This window comes from Rhagoletis pomonella, unplaced genomic scaffold, assembly GCF_013731165.1.
Source record: "Rhagoletis pomonella isolate Grant_MI unplaced genomic scaffold, Rhpom_1.0 Rhpom_scaffold_00004, whole genome shotgun sequence".
NCBI classification, from domain to species: domain Eukaryota; kingdom Metazoa; phylum Arthropoda; class Insecta; order Diptera; family Tephritidae; genus Rhagoletis; species Rhagoletis pomonella.
Window position 1 is genome coordinate 71,733,254 of NW_023458558.1, and position 15,542 is coordinate 71,748,795.

Consider the following 15,542-nt stretch of genomic DNA (forward strand, 5'->3'; position numbering starts at 1 on the left):
GTGTTAGATGGTCGTAAAATTTTTCTGATCATTTGAGACAACATGTTGTGTGTTTTGAATTTGACAGATAATGTATCAAGCCGTTCAGAAGACGCATTCCTATCACTGATTTTTTAGCAACGGTTGCGCTCAATTGCTGCGCCTTCTGAACCTACCTATTATTTCCTAACGTTGTTCCAACCTAAAGCGTGTAATTTCGTTACTCGGAGATAAGATACTGAATTTCTGTTAAATTTCCAGTGGGAATGAACTGTCACAGTCAAAATAACATATCCTGTATATTCTTTAAATAAATAAATTTGCGTTTTATAATACACTTTCATGAAATTCATTGTCTTTGTTCTTAGGCGGTGGAGAGGAGGGGTGAAATGATTGTTCGTATTCTGGAGCCGAGATGCATTGGTGGTAAACAAGCCGTGGAAGCAGCTCATAAACTAATGTCTAAAGGAGATGCTCGACACACAGTTCAGGTAAGTTGGACGGCTAGAAGAGGTCTGCAACCATGATGCAGCAAAACAAAGGTGGCGTCTTCCGCGGACCGCTAATCCTCTCTTTATCGATTTGAATTCATCCACCTTTCCGCTGACGTCACAATATATTTTTTTGCACTAGTGATGTATACTAAATTTTAATATTGTACCCATTTGCCGAAAAGTTGTACCCAGAACTAGATAAACGTACCTAAAAAGTAGATATGTCTTTTTTTATGCATACTTTTTCGAAAGTTGGTGGACAACCCCTTCATACCATATCTACTTTTGGGCTTACATCAAACATTCTATTCTATTGAATTGGCCTTGAAAGGAATTTTTCCGGGCAATTGTAGGCAAAGCTATGTTTTAACCAATGTTTATGCCCCTTTACAAAGGGGGAAGGCTATTAAAATTCCTACACTGAAAGGAAAACGCGTGGAGATGCATTGGAAAATAAGAGACAATTTGCAGATAAATTATTTGGCTACGTTGCAAATGACGCTAAAATAATGTGCCTATACCGAATGTATAAGTGGCTGAAGAGTATTTGCAATTCTACTTAGTTTTACATCACTAATTCGCACCACATGTTCGCTACCTCCTCTTCTTCTTCAAAATTATTCTTAGGGCCAGTTTTTCAGTAACTAAGTTTAAATGCCCGATATGACTGGTTTAAACTAAGGTTGGCCAATCAAATATCAGCCAGCTGTTCAATTTAAACTCAGTTTACTTAATTCAAGTTTAAACTGGCACTGAAAAACTAGCCCTAATTCTCTCATTCTCTCAATATTGTGAGATCTTACCCAGTTGCTCTCAGCTCGATTGGCGTAATCTTGCATTCTATCATTCTTGGACTGCAACCATATTCAATTCTATTGAATGTTGTTGGCTATTTCGCTTATATTTACAGCTTGTTGAAATAGTTAAGCGTCCTGGTCAAACTTTGGGCTTATACATACGCGAGGGCAATGGAGCTGACCGTACCGATGGTGTTTTTATCTCGAGAATAGCTCTGGAGTCTGCGGTTTATAACAGCGGTTGTTTGAGGGTTCGTAGCCATTAAGTGATGTTAATCAAAATATTGCAATCTAAAACATTATTTTTCTAGGTGGGTGATGAAATCCTGGCCGTTAATTTGGTTGACGTAACTCACATGTCATTGGATGATGTCGTAATTATTATGTCAATTCCTCGGCGTTTGGTGTTGGCGATACGTCAAAGACGCGACAGCCGTAGTGCAGGCTCACCTGGGCCGCCAACGTTATCGCGGCCCGAACAGAAACCACCGCCAGTCGTCGTAATTAAACGTGATCTCAGAGATGAAGACTTAGATGAGACAGATCGCATGCCAAGATCCCGATCATCACGCGAAAGACGTACAGGTATTTCGAAATCATGACTGGTAATATTTTACTGACGTTGCCTTCTCTGTTTTCTTATGTTCCAGGAGATGGTAGAGAAATGACCGAGTCCCGCTCTCGTCTTGGTTTGGGTCTTAATAACTACAGCCCACAATCCGAGCAATTAGACATGTATTACAATACACGTTCTGGCGTTAGCGCGATGAACGAGCCACCCAGCTGGGGTTATAAACCACCGCCACCACCATCAGTTATCACGGAACAGCCTAAAGGTCATGCTTTTGCTCCGTCGCATGCATATTATCAAAATGCTGGTACACTCGAGAGTTTAGCCGAAAAGGTACATGCATTTTACCCGAGTGGGCCATCTAGACGGATGTCGACAGGTACCGGCGTTGGCTTGGCGCAGCAACATGCGCGCTTCCCGCGCTCTGGATCAGATCAACATTTACCGCGTGTGGAATATACTGATTATTCAAATTCCTTGGGTCGACATTCCTTGTTGCGCTCCAGCTTGAAGCCAGGAACCGGCGCGGCACCTATAGCAGTGGGGGGCACTCTGGGGCGTTATGGTCGCTATGAACCACCACGCCAATCTTCGAAGTATGCTCCGCCAAATATAGGCGCTCAATCGCTTAGTCGTCGCTCGCGGCCGAATCTTGATTATTCTAGCGACACAGAAGCAACCATAGGGCCAAGGCCAAGTTATTACTACTACAACCGACCTGCTGTAGGCAGCATGCCACGCGGAACTAGCGCAGCGGGTGTTGGTGGTGCCGGTATACTCGGAGGTGGGCCAGATATGGCGAAATTTAATTCACTGCCACGTGAAAGACCGGGCGTACGTCTACAAGGTATACGGTCACGCATCGGTGATCGCATTATGGATGAGAGTGACGGCAACATATCGGCACCGGAATTCAATGCTCGCCGCGACCGTGATCTGAGGTCACGAATAACGGCGAGTCCTTCAATTTTCACTTCGGACGAGTACCGAGCATGGTTGAGGAGAGCACCAAGTAGTTCAGCTATAGCGGAGCAAATGCGTATGACGCGAGATCTGCTAAGCCAACCCCGATCACATAGATTTTCATGCAGCGCTGAAAATATACACGATGCTCTGAAAAACGTAAGTCGTCTTAATAGAGTACAACAAAAATATGTTTACTAAATTTGTATTCTTCGATATATTTTCCAATAGACCGAAAGCATTTACTCCAGTCGAACGGGTTTACTTGGAACTGGTACACTGGACCGGCATCTCGGCATTCCGCGACCCATTTCAGCATTACCAGTGCGCTCGATGTCATCACAGCATATTGGTGGTCCGTCATCGATACGTTCGCCAAGCATACGGCGCATGCGGCAACTACTCGAACTCTCTGCAGGTCCGGCTAGCCCAAGTGGTAGCATAATGAGCACCGGCGGCCATCAGAGTCCCGCGCCGACGCCCAGTGCCACACTTCCCAGAACGCACAGACAAATTGATATTAATCCAGCGGAGTTTGCCAAGTACAAACTCGACAAACCGATAGTCGATATTGGTGGTATATCGGGCATGTTGTGGATCCACTTGCTTGCGGGCCGTGGCTTACGTTCAGCACCCGAACTAGGCGCACAGCACGTTGGGGGCCCACATCATGCAGCGCAATCCCAGACCCGTGATTTATATTGTGTAATCGAGTGTGATCGTGTACACAAAGCACGGACAGTGGTGCGATCCGGTGATCTCCAATTCGACTGGGACGAGTCTTTCGAGTTGGACTTGGTGGGCAATAAGCAGCTAGATGTATTGGTATACTCATGGGATCCACAACATCGCCACAAGCTATGCTACCGCGGTGCGATATCGCTGTCTATTCTGCGACAATCACCGCTACATCAGTTGGCGCTGAAAGTGGAACCACGTGGAACCATTTACATACGCATGCGCCATACCGATCCAATCACCTTGTATCGACGGCGTGGACTGCCTAGCTTAAGGGCCGGATATCCCATATTGTTTGGCGCGGATTTGGAGACGGTGGTGAATCGCGAGTCTAAAGGGGCACCTGGCAGTGCACCAGTGCCAATTGTTTTGCGACGCTGCGTAGAAGAGGTGGAGCGACGTGGGCTGGATATAATTGGATTATACCGTTTGTGTGGTTCAGCAACAAAAAAGCGTCTACTTCGGGAAGCTTTCGAGCGAAATAGTCGCGCTGTGGAATTGAGCCCTGAACATGTTCCTGATATTAATGTTATTACCGGTGTTTTGAAGGACTACCTAAGGGAATTGCCAGAGCCGCTGTTTACGCGATGTCTATTCCAAATGACCGTCGATGCTTTGGGTTAGTTTTAAGCAGGAGATTAAACCTATTTCCGCATTACAAATATTGTCTTTTTTTCAGCCGTTTGTCTGCCGGACGATCCCGAGGGTAATGCAAAACTAATGCTCAGCATACTAGATTGCTTGCCTAGGGCAAATAGGGTAAAATACGCAATAAACTTATAGTTTTTATTTGGATTCTTTATATTCATACTTGTGCATATATTTTTAGGCGACCTTAGTATTCCTTCTCGATCACTTGTCTCTCGTTGTATCCAATTCTGAACGCAATAAGATGTCAGCTCAAGCATTGGCTACCGTTATGGGTCCTCCACTGATGCTTCATGCCGCTAACGCTCAACCCGGATCGGAAATCGACCACGCCCAACCAATTGCCGTGCTGAAATATCTCCTGCAGATTTGGCCGCAACCGCAAGCGCAGCATCACCAGGCGCCTAGTGGCGGCATCGGCAGTGCGGCTAGCATGATGGGCAGCATGGTCGGTGCAGGAGGTGCTTTAACGGGCGCGGGCAGCATGAGCAACATGGCTGGAGCTGTTTCAGGTAACGTAATTACATTACGTCTTTAAGGTTACAACTCCTATCATGCTGTTTAGTTTTGACTCATCAGCGCTTTACTCTGAGAGCAAATACCTAGAGGCACTGATTCGAAAAAACTCACATTCGTAATAAATGTATTAAGAAACGGAGTACCTTGGGATACATGTTTTTTTTTTTATTAAAAAGCTTGCATTCATAAGTTTCGATAAACCACTTCATTGCGCAAGCAAGCAAACTCCACCTCATTTTTACCGAAATTTCAACTTTCGAGATTCCTAAACGCAAATTTACACATATTTTTACGCTTCTTCAACATCCACACTTTTAGCTAATTTATCGTTCGACATACGTTCTAAATGAATTTTTTCTCATTCTTAATTACAAATGCTGTAAGTGAAAGTTTCTTAAATGTGTGCATAAATAAATAGCAAAATTGGGATATGACTAATCCGCTTTTACAATTGACGCTACGTTCAAACTAATATTGATTAATACAGAGTCCTATGTAGACAGGTCGGCGCGGCGAGTCAACAGGGCAGCGTGGAAGCAAAGTCAGTGCGTTGCAAGCGGACAGACAACTTCTACTGCAGCAGCAGCAGCAGCTCATGGCGGCGGGCAATCTACTACGCTCGTCCACTTCGGTAACCAACATACTCTCACAAGGCCATCATCAGCTCTCAGCCACAGTCAACAGTCATCTGTATCAATCAGTAGTGGGTCAGTTAGCTCAATCGCCTCGAGCCTTGCAACAAGCGGTGCAACAGGTAAAAATTACACAATAACAACAAGTACGAAAACCATAACAGATAACAACAAGTACAACAGTAACAACAATACCACAAAGAACCAATTGACAAGAAACCATGAAGTAAAAAACGGCAAAATATACTAATGTGTTTGATAGAGAATTAGCCTGAGCTTTTGTAAGCATCCGCCAATTTTTTTAAACCTGATATTAGGTTTTGTTTGTAAATCTAAACAACCCAGCAAAAACACGATTATCACAGAAACGAGCTAGGCGATGGGGATCGCTTACCCTTTCGCTTCAAAATGTCACTATTTTAACATGGGTATGTCATTGGCCGTAAGCCCTTACCCGCAACATTACCTTCGAACGAAGGGAGAACGCATGGATAAACAGATTCCAGAGAAGAGAACAAAAAATACCTTACAGAGAAACTAATGTAGAATGCCTAGATTACTACTTATTTATATTAAATTGTGATTAACGCAGTGAGAGGGGAGACCAGTGTGTTTGCATGTATGTGTATAAAAAAATATTTATTGGACCAAAACGTAGTGGGTAGGCACTGTGGCCAATGGTAATCAACTATTACCACCACCGCATGGTTGTAAGCCATGCAGAGTCCGCAGAATGCTCCGGAAGCAGTGTCCGGAGGATGCATCCGACTAGGCAGAGCATACTTTGAACTGCCATCAAATTATAACTTAAGAAAGTTTTATTACATGGCAGTTGAGAAGTGCATGTACATAAATTTCATTAATTTAATGAAGGAAATTTTTGCACATGCAGCAGTACTTAGCATGCATTTAGGCGCCTGGTGTTAGCAGTCGCGTCTAAACATACCGGTCCCCCTAGACGATTTGGTCGTCTAGTAGATGTAAAATAAGCCGCAAATATCCGGCTCGAAGGACTATGAACTTGCACGGGGGCCCGTATCGGGAATAACGCTCCGGTGCAGGTGCTAGTGGATGGAAATAAAAAAACCAAAGCGAAATATTTGTTTTTTAGTATTTGTTTAATTTAAATATTCAGAGTCAGTTTTCAATAAATATTGGTACAAATAACAATGGTGTTACCTTAGTGACAGTGGCCTGGTCTGCTCGCGTTGATCTTCTGAACCGAAGTGATCTTAAGGATTTGCGGGATTTTAAATCGGACCGCCGGACAACAACCGATATTGAGAAGAAACTTAACGATAGGTTATTATCCGGCGGGAAACTTCAGTTAACGGCGCGAGCTAATCATAATTGGTGTGCATATGTATATGTGTGTGCATACGCCTATATGCCAACACTAGGGCGGGTCACAAAAGAATGAAAATCTCTAGGCTGACGGCCTAAACAAATTGAAATCAGAAAATTTCTTAAAAGATTAAAATTAATTAAAATTTTTATAAATCAGTTTTTATACATAAATATGTATGTATTTAGGTATATAGATTTTATTTAAAAATCGGAAGGTACATACATGCAGTGTTGCCAGAACTTTTTGGACGAACCGGCTAAATTGGCAAATAAAACCGGCTAAAAACGGCTTAAATGTTTCAAATTAATTTCACATGTTTTATTTAACTAAATCACGGGTAAAAACACTATTTCTTGGAGAGAAGTTACAAATTCGAGCCGGAAAAAAATTTGCCAACAAGAATTTTCAATTAGGAAAAACATATGATTGTGGCACATGGTTGGATTTTTTGTCGACGATAATTTGAATAAACAAGTCGTTAAATTTCTTTTGTTTGAAATGCAACCGTGGACACTAGCTGGCAGAAAAACTTACAAATTTACGTTCGTACAGAAATTTGCAAGTTTCTCTACATGAGAGAGAATTTGGGAGCATTTTTTCTTACTATCTGATATCTTGAGTAATAATTCTCGCTAGATTTTCGACGAACAAACCTATTGTCTTCCCTAGAAGGCCTTTTCAGACAGACCGATTCTCAATACACTCAAATAGAAACCAGTACACATAAAAGACGCTGTAAAAATTTTCCTTCAATTTTAAGCCAGTAAAACAACGACCTTAAGTTAACATCAACCGAGGCCATATGTTGACAAGGGATGCAAAATCACAGTTACACAAAAGAACTGGTCAGATCTTTCAGAAATCCCTACAATTCTGATGTAAAATATGAAGCCAAAAGACTGCAGATCACCCATTTAGATGACCGGTCATATGACCGGCAGATATCTCGTAGGATTCCCAGAGAGTTTTGCTTTACATAGAAATTTGTGCTCTTTTATTTTCATTTTGACTCACTTCAGTGTTGGTTCCTTTAATTCAAGTTGGCATTCGGTTTTTGGAATTTGAATAAGTCCTCAGCAAAAAAGTTTGTTTAAAAAAATACATATGTGTACATAGTGCTTGAAAATATCAATTTTTCCCTTATCTTAAACCTTTGGGAGTGGGCAAAAATGATGTTTTGTAATTTAGGCAGAATTGAATATGCGCTATTTGGGAAGACAATATCTACATGTAATATTTATTCTGCTTATTGGCACTATATCCAAACACAAACGCATCTTAAGTGTCTTAACAGTGAAACAATTTCTTATTTTCTAAGTTTGCGAATAAAACTTCACACTTAAAATTAAGACATTTATAACAAACATTTTATGAAGAAAATCCCTTTTTCGTTTAAAATAAAAATAAGAGAAATCAGCCCAATTTCATACAACCCTGCCTGAGATGAAAATTTTCTCCACGATAGGGCTAGTAGCCATTTCAAACAGATTTTGGGTCGCTTAGTCAAAAATGGAAACATATATACATCTTTAAAATTTAAGAAAACAAGGCAAATAGCAAAATCGGCTAAAAACGGCTAAGTTTTTTCTGCAAAATGGCTAACAAATCGGCTGCCGGCTAAATCGGAATTTCTCAGGCCGTTTGCTATCGCAACCGGCTAAATCTAGCCGGAAAACGGCTGAAATGGCAACACTGCATACATGCATATTTAGTTAAGCTTAAAATTGTACTTCCTCACTCCTGTATTTCACTTAATTGACTGACTGTATTTCACTTAATTGACTGATTTTTGGATATTCATTCTACATATCTTTCAGCTGATTACGATGCAGCATTCTACTATAAATTTTATAGGACATTCTACTTTGCATTCCCCCAAAATGAAACAAAGAAGCGTAATAAATAAAATATTGTAGGACATTCTACTTTGCATGGTGGGTGGGAGGTGCTACGACTTCTTGCAAACTCTCATCCGTTTAGAGATTGTAGCAAGACATTCCGTTTAGCTGTCTGCTCGTTATGTTATAGTTCGCTGAATGCACTACTTCTATTGGAGATGCAACGGCCCTGGTAATACTCACTATCTTTCAGTTTACTATAAACGCCACGCCCTTTTGTATAAACTCATAGTCAAAGTGAGTTAGAGGTCCGAAGATATAGCAAATATAAAATTCCACGGCTAAGGAATGTGCCACGCCGCCTTGTACAAACTCATTTATATTTACTATATTATTTATATTTACTTTAGCGATGCCAAAAACGCTCGAATTACAATTTTAGCTATATGAGCAGTCAAAAATAGTTCATCGAACATTGAACATTAAAACCCCTTATTACTTGGAAGGATTTACAAATTTGGAAAAGGGCAGGACAAAATATATATCGAACTAAAAAGAAATAAAATGATTTTTGCTAAAAAATGTATCTTTCACAAAAAAATCTACCTGCTTTTCAAATTGCCCTGGAAGTCAAGCAATCTATGGATGAGTGCAACAAGAACGGAAATAAGGTTTTTTTTTAACTTCTATGGAAGTTATGTCATGATTTAACTTTCACAATAATAATCCAGTGAGCGATCAAATTATTACCATTTAGGAACAAAAATCAATTACGGCTTCAGTTCAGCCATTAAAATTTATTAATTTTTTTTTTCATTAATATGATTTTACCGACATATGTATATACATATGAGCATTTCCACAGAATGGTCAACCAGAACCGAGAACTAAAATGAGCAATCATTGTGTGGGAACTCTAAGTTGTAGTAAGTTATAGTGTACCGATTTTGACGGTTTCGAAATGATCAATACATTATAAAAATACACTCGTTTGCCAAATTTCAGTCCGATATCTCGAAAAGTGAGGGTGTAAATTACAGGGACGTGAACCGGATGAAAACTTTGGTCGGTTCGGTTCAGCGGCTCGAACCATTTTGCAATTTTGGATTGGCTCGTCAAAGCCCTTTTTTTAGTCTTTGAACCGGGGTATAGGTTTGATTCAACGGTTCGGAAATCAAAACAAAAATAACTCGCAAGTTTAAGTGTCAAGTACAACAACGCGCAAGGTTTAGTGTCAAGTGTCTGTCAAATGGGATGGGTTTCCTAAACATTTGATATTGCCACATGGTAAACAAACATGGTATGGATTACTATATTTAATAAAAAGAAAAAAGTATGCAATTTTTTATATTGAAAATTGGTTAAAACGAACCTTTAAACCTTTATGAAAAGTGGTTCGGTTTTCGGTTCGGATCAAACATTTGGGGAAACTTTCGGTTCTTTTAATAGTTCAGTGAATTAATAGAAAAAAGCGGTTTTCCGATTCAAAACAGGTTCGATCCAAAATCGGTTCACGTCCCTGCTAAATTGCGTTCAAACAGACAGACAGATGGACTTGGCTAAATTGACTCAGCGCGACGTTTTGTGGGTCTATATCTTCTTCTTTTGGTACTTACAAACATCAGCCCAAATTTATAAGCAGCTTCATTGCGTAAGTCATAAACTAGGCTAAATTGTACGGCTCGACAACATCGGCATTGTCGACTGTCGTGCTGAAATAAGTAAATGACGAAGATCGTCGAAAATTACGTAGTGCTGCCAAGTTTTTCCATTTTAGTAAACTAGTCGAGTGGAAATTTTAGGCAATGACGTGAAATTTTCGATACAATTCGACTCTCGAAAAACTACTTGCATTCCCTTCCATATAAAATGTGGAATGGATTTGAATGAAATTTTGTTTCTTAATGAACTTGAGAGCGATGACTCCAAAAATTCGATTGGGGTTTTGATAACTTTCATACTTCCACTGTAAATGTAGTTTGAAGTACAAAATTTGGGTTCTTGTAGCATTTACATTGGAATGATCATATAGTTCGCTCTATTTTAAAAAGGGAGGTGTCAAATGACAGAGCTTGGCCTGTAGATGTGCAATAAAGTTTTATTTCTTTGAAACGGGTTGCCACCTGCTACAGATTTTATTAAAATTATTTAATAAGTTGAATGAATTAGATATTGCAATATGGGTATCAATTGAAATGGTTTTGAAAATGCTTTACTTCTAAACGAGCGTAGAAATGTTGCCACATGTTTAAAAAATCAAATTCAGTTTAATTAAGGGAATAAGGTAACTGAAATATGTATATCAATATGGATATCAGACACAAGAAAAAGTTGGACATATTTACCAAGAAATAAGTGAAGAGTAGGAAGTATGTATTTGTAATAAAATAACAAATACGATGTCGTAAACCATTGGTTTGGCAGAATTATTATTTTAGTTTAACTAAATTTGACTTTACACACAGGTGGGAACCCTCTTCAAAATATTTGTATACCAATACCAATATTTTAATAATTCATTAAAATTATTAATTAATTTGAATTAAATTTTTTAACAGTTGCCAACTCTATAAAAAAATAAACCGTTATTTTAAATCTACAGATCAAGCTTTTTAATCTGACACCTGGTTTTTGAAAATCGAACGATTCGTGCGTATCCGATGGCACTGACAAGAAGTGAAAAAATTATTTTATGCATTAGCAAAAAACGCATTATTTCTAAAAGTGAAAAAAATGAGCAGCTTTTTATCTTCTATTTTGGAACCTAAAAAACCGTACTATTAAATAAAGTAATAAAAAAAACCTATTTTTACATATATTTTTTATTCATTCCATTAAAAGTGGCCATTTTTGAAATTTTTATTAAAAAAAAAGTTTTTTCTGGAATACCGTAGGGACACCCTGTCTTTAACCTTTTTCCAAAATTTTGTATTCTTATAGTTATCTACTATATATATAGAAATAAACTTCAAACCAAAATTTTATTTCAAGCAATTTGTTGAGTTTAGTGGCTTCCGGGCGGCATATCATTTATTTTATAGGGAGATTTCTGTTTTATTCTTTTTAGTGGATAAATTACCTTTACAAAAATATCAAACACGTTCACATTGCAGACAACGAATTTTTCGATTTATGCCCACTTAGGCGGCACTGTGCGACTCTAGCAATGAGGCTGAATACCATTTCATGTTCATGAAAGGTATAAAAAATGATGAAAAAATCGTACGTTCGCGTCCCAATAAATAAAAACCTAATAAGGATATTTCAACGCTCAATTACTTAGGAGGAAGTTACTTTATTCCGCTTTAAATTAAATGCTTTAGAATATTCTGTTCCATCTTGCAGATCCTTGAATTGTTCAATTTTCAGTCATTATGCGTACGTTCTCGACCGCAAGTTTATTGCTAAAATATTGGAAAATAAAAATCGAAAGATCATCCCTTGTGAACCAAAGATATACCTAGCAAAATGCTATCGAAAAAGAATTAATAAAATATTATTTTTTCCTTGTTTCTTGAACTTCGCGACCGTCGGAAATGCTCATATGAATAGTAAGGATAAGTTATAATATCATTCCAACAACACTTTGAATATTTGCTTGACATTCACGGCAATTGTCAATTTTTGAAGGATTGTCACAGAATTCGCATAATATTACATGACTACAGGGAATAAGTACAATTTCGCACGGAGTTATTTTATAATTTATAAAGACTTTGAGATTTCCAGAATTCGGAAACCCTTGAGGCTCGTCAGAAGTTTTTGCGTTCGAATGTAGAAAACTCGATCAAGTCATCATCCAATTCATCATCAATTTCAATGTCCAATTCGTCATCTTCATGATTTTCTAATTAAGTTTTCCCGATTATCTTTCCTAAAACCTCTTGTAAAAATACCTTCAAGGCCTTATCGATTTCAAAATCCCTTCGAAGAGTTTGTTTTCTTGACCGGTGGCTGATAACCATCATTCATAACTTGCAAAGGTTGGGTAGAAATAGCATCCCCTTCTGAGATTAGAACCGAACGAAAACGAAAGAAACTCCCGGTAATAGGTAAACGTTTTCCCAATGCAGCATGAAGGTACTGGCCAAATGCAGGCTTGCTTTGCTTGCTTCGCTTTGAGAACTGTCAAAAGTCATTTGGAATATTCTAAAACTTATGAGGGGTGGCCAAATGGGAGCTTTGCTTCACTTAATTTAAGTGCCTCAAAGTTTCAAATAGGCAAATGTTTAATTTGAAAGCGTTTTGTAGGCTTTTGACAAAAAGGTATGTTCCCGTTTTAAATAAATTCAAACAAACTGCTGCACACTTTTAAAAATGGTTATATGTTTCCATATCTATATTTAACATGTCGCTGGTTTAAAGGGAAAAGTTGCTAAGTCCATTTTTACAGATTTTACAGGAACTTTAAATACAACATTTAGCGTGTTTAAAGCAAAGCAAAACTCTATACACGGCTACAAATTCCGTTTTCACTTTTAAACTTTTTGGACTACATACATGGCCAAACTAAATTTAGTTGCAAATACACACAGAGCACAGATTAAACAGGTCGGTTTAAATTTTAAACCCAAACATTTTCTATTTCGTTTGCTTCACGTTGTACTTCACGAAAGCTTTTTCATAATTAAGAATAACAATAATATTAAATTTCATGCTCCGTCTGATGGGGATTAAACCCGGACAGCCTCGGTAGCAACCAATTGTATTAAGCATCTTTGCACACTCAGCTACAGCCATGCATGTAAATGTGCTTTCATATGTTCCCTGCAAAAAATGCGACGAGTCCGGGATGTGTCCGGGATGAGTCGCAAAGGAACATGCGACTAATGCCACTTTGCATCCTTTTGTTCGAGCATGTCCTATGAAGAGACTAATTGTACCCTTTTGTACCCGAACGGGTATAAAGTGATGCCCTTCGGGACTAGTCGCCTTTTCTACCCTAAAGGGGGCAGAATGAGACTAGTCGTTGTTTGTGCTTTTAATACCTTTAGTAAAATTTTGTTCCACATAAACATAACAAACACAGTTTAGTTTTTTATTTACTATTTATTGCCATTGATTTATTTTTAGTTTGCTACATATTTCAGTTCTTAATTCATTTATATTGTCTTTATTGATTAATTTTTTTTATAACATTTATTTGCAAAGGTTTTTATTTTTCCGGATTAATTCTGTTGTGTCTAAGTAAATAAATGTTTAATTATTTTTAATGCTAATATAGTTTATCTTACTTAGGTACAAATGAATTAAATCTGGCAAGATCAATGGTGCTATTTTGAAAATACACTACACTACTGGAATTACTTAGTAATCATTACTTTACAGTTGTAATTTAAACCAGATAAAATTCATTTAGGTTCGTACATATTCGCTTGTTTACAGCCTTTTTCAGCAAAAATAGTGGGAGATTCAATAAAATTTTTAAATTATTATTTTTTAGTTAAATTAAAAACTAAGGCACTTCAATTTAGAATTATTTATCCTATCTTACAAGGTACAGGTGGGACTTAAATTAGTTTATTTAATAAGTAGTAACTGTTTTTAAAAGGAGATCACATCTTAAATTCGTTTTAAGAAAAAAAACAACTTATCACATTTGATTAGTACATTAATTTATAATTTAAACTCAAAAAATCACATGCACTTTTAAATTAAAGTAAAATTTTTAAATTAATTTCATTTGTACCATTTAGTTTTAAATTATAAGTTAAAAATGCGTAAATTTATAGTTTTATTTTGGTTTTTGGTTTTTTGTCTATAATTTGTTTAAATGTAAAATGTTTAAATTCATTTCATTTGTACCATTTCGTTTTAAGTTATAAGTTAAAAATACGTTAACTTAAAGATTCATTTTGGTTTGTCAATAACTTTTTTAAAAGTAAAATTTTTAAATTCATTTCATTTGAACTATTTCGTTTTAAGTTATAAGTTAAAAATAAAATCCATTTCATTTATCCATTTCGTCTTAGGTTATAAGTTAAAAATCCCTTAATTTAAGGTATCATTTTGGTTTTTTGTCTATATATATTTTTTAAATGTTTTGATTTCTCAAATTGCAAGGCTTTCCTTAGAGACTCTTCTGGCGTCAATCCTTTCAAAGGCAACTTCGCTATAGCTCCTGAAAGTTTAAATATAAAATTTAACTAAATCAGTTTATGAGTTAAAAAAAAAAATTCTTTAATACCTGTAAGCGTGTGGTAAAAGTTTTTAAAAGATTTGAGTCCAACTTTACCATGCGATCCATCGACATTTATTGCATTAATAACATCACTCCTTATGCCAGTGTTATATTTTTTAGGTTAAATTGAAGTATAGAAGAAATGGCAGTTTCCTGAAAAAATGGTAGAAGTGAACGCCGTTATTAATAAAAAAAAAATTAATGTGTTTTAAAATATATACATACATAGACATCTCTATTGTTATCTTATTTTCCAACTGCTGCATTTCTGATATGTTACATATCGGGAAGTATTTTACAACTGGTGCCTTCTGTGATTCTTGGCGAACCAGTTGCTCAGTAGCCACGTTCTGCCCAGCTATTGCATCCATAATTGCAGCGTTCTGAGTTTCCACTACCCTTTGAAGCTTGTCGACCTTGGCATTCAATGATTCTAGTTGTTTTTGGAAGATTTCGCAGTGACTGCAGCACACAACTTCATACACATCTTGGTTGGACTCTGCAAATTGACACACTTATCCTACGTGATTCTGAAAAATAAAACGAAATGTATAATGCATTTGTATGTATGTATGTATGTCTATTTAAAAAAAAATTAATTACCTATAGTGTATTCACTGGATAAACTGACTCGCCTTGAACCGCATTGCTCGAAGTTGTTTTCGTCAGTCGTATCTACTTGTAGAACAATTTTAGTTTTTAAACGGTATCTACATATAATATGTACTCGCAGTGAAAAGTTTATACTTACAATTTGCCTTTTTAACTGGGATTGACGCCGTGCTGGTATTTCGCGCTCCATATTTTTTGAAAAGTAGCTCAAAAAGAAAAAAA

At 37.4% G+C, this 15,542-nt stretch overlaps 1 protein-coding gene and 1 long non-coding RNA gene across 5 annotated transcripts; one reads left to right on the forward strand and one right to left on the reverse strand.

Moving 5' to 3' along the window:
- Positions 1–320: 320 nt before the first annotated feature.
- Positions 321–5,938, forward strand: LOC118738063 (rho GTPase-activating protein 100F). Of its 4 annotated transcripts, none has more exons than XM_036468961.1 (8): positions 321–470; positions 1,384–1,521; positions 1,582–1,855; positions 1,921–2,963; positions 3,036–4,161; positions 4,222–4,301; positions 4,372–4,702; positions 5,209–5,938. In XM_036468961.1, the coding sequence occupies exons 1-8, from the start codon at positions 369–371 to the stop codon at positions 5,589–5,591; spliced, it is 3,477 nt and encodes a 1,158-aa protein (XP_036324854.1). In that variant the 5' UTR covers positions 321–368; the 3' UTR covers positions 5,592–5,938. The 4 variants fall into 4 exon arrangements, with proteins under 4 accessions (XP_036324854.1, XP_036324855.1, XP_036324856.1 ...); XM_036468962.1 differs by having other exon boundaries at positions 1,582–1,849; XM_036468963.1 differs by having other exon boundaries at positions 322–470; positions 5,213–5,573.
- An 8,315-nt stretch (positions 5,939–14,253) lies between these two features.
- Positions 14,254–15,542, reverse strand: LOC118738065. The gene is made up of 5 exons (XR_004992873.1): positions 15,460–15,542; positions 15,312–15,383; positions 14,934–15,238; positions 14,715–14,861; positions 14,254–14,648 (listed from the first exon to the last, which is right to left on the reverse strand). It is a non-coding gene; the product is annotated as an uncharacterized LOC118738065 (long non-coding RNA).

What these genes read in the sequence shown, in the direction of transcription:
- LOC118738063 (XM_036468961.1), top strand. Translation starts at nt 369, where the DNA reads ATGATTGTTCGTATTCTGGAGCCGAGATGCATTGGTGGTAAACAAGCC. An exon ending in ATGCTCGACACACAGTTCAG is followed by an intron (nt 471 to 1,383) that starts GTAAGTTGGACG and finishes TTATATTTACAG; the next exon opens with CTTGTTGAAATAGTTAAGCG. An exon ending in GCTTGCCTAGGGCAAATAGG is followed by an intron (nt 4,302 to 4,371) that starts GTAAAATACGCA and finishes ATATATTTTTAG; the next exon opens with GCGACCTTAGTATTCCTTCT.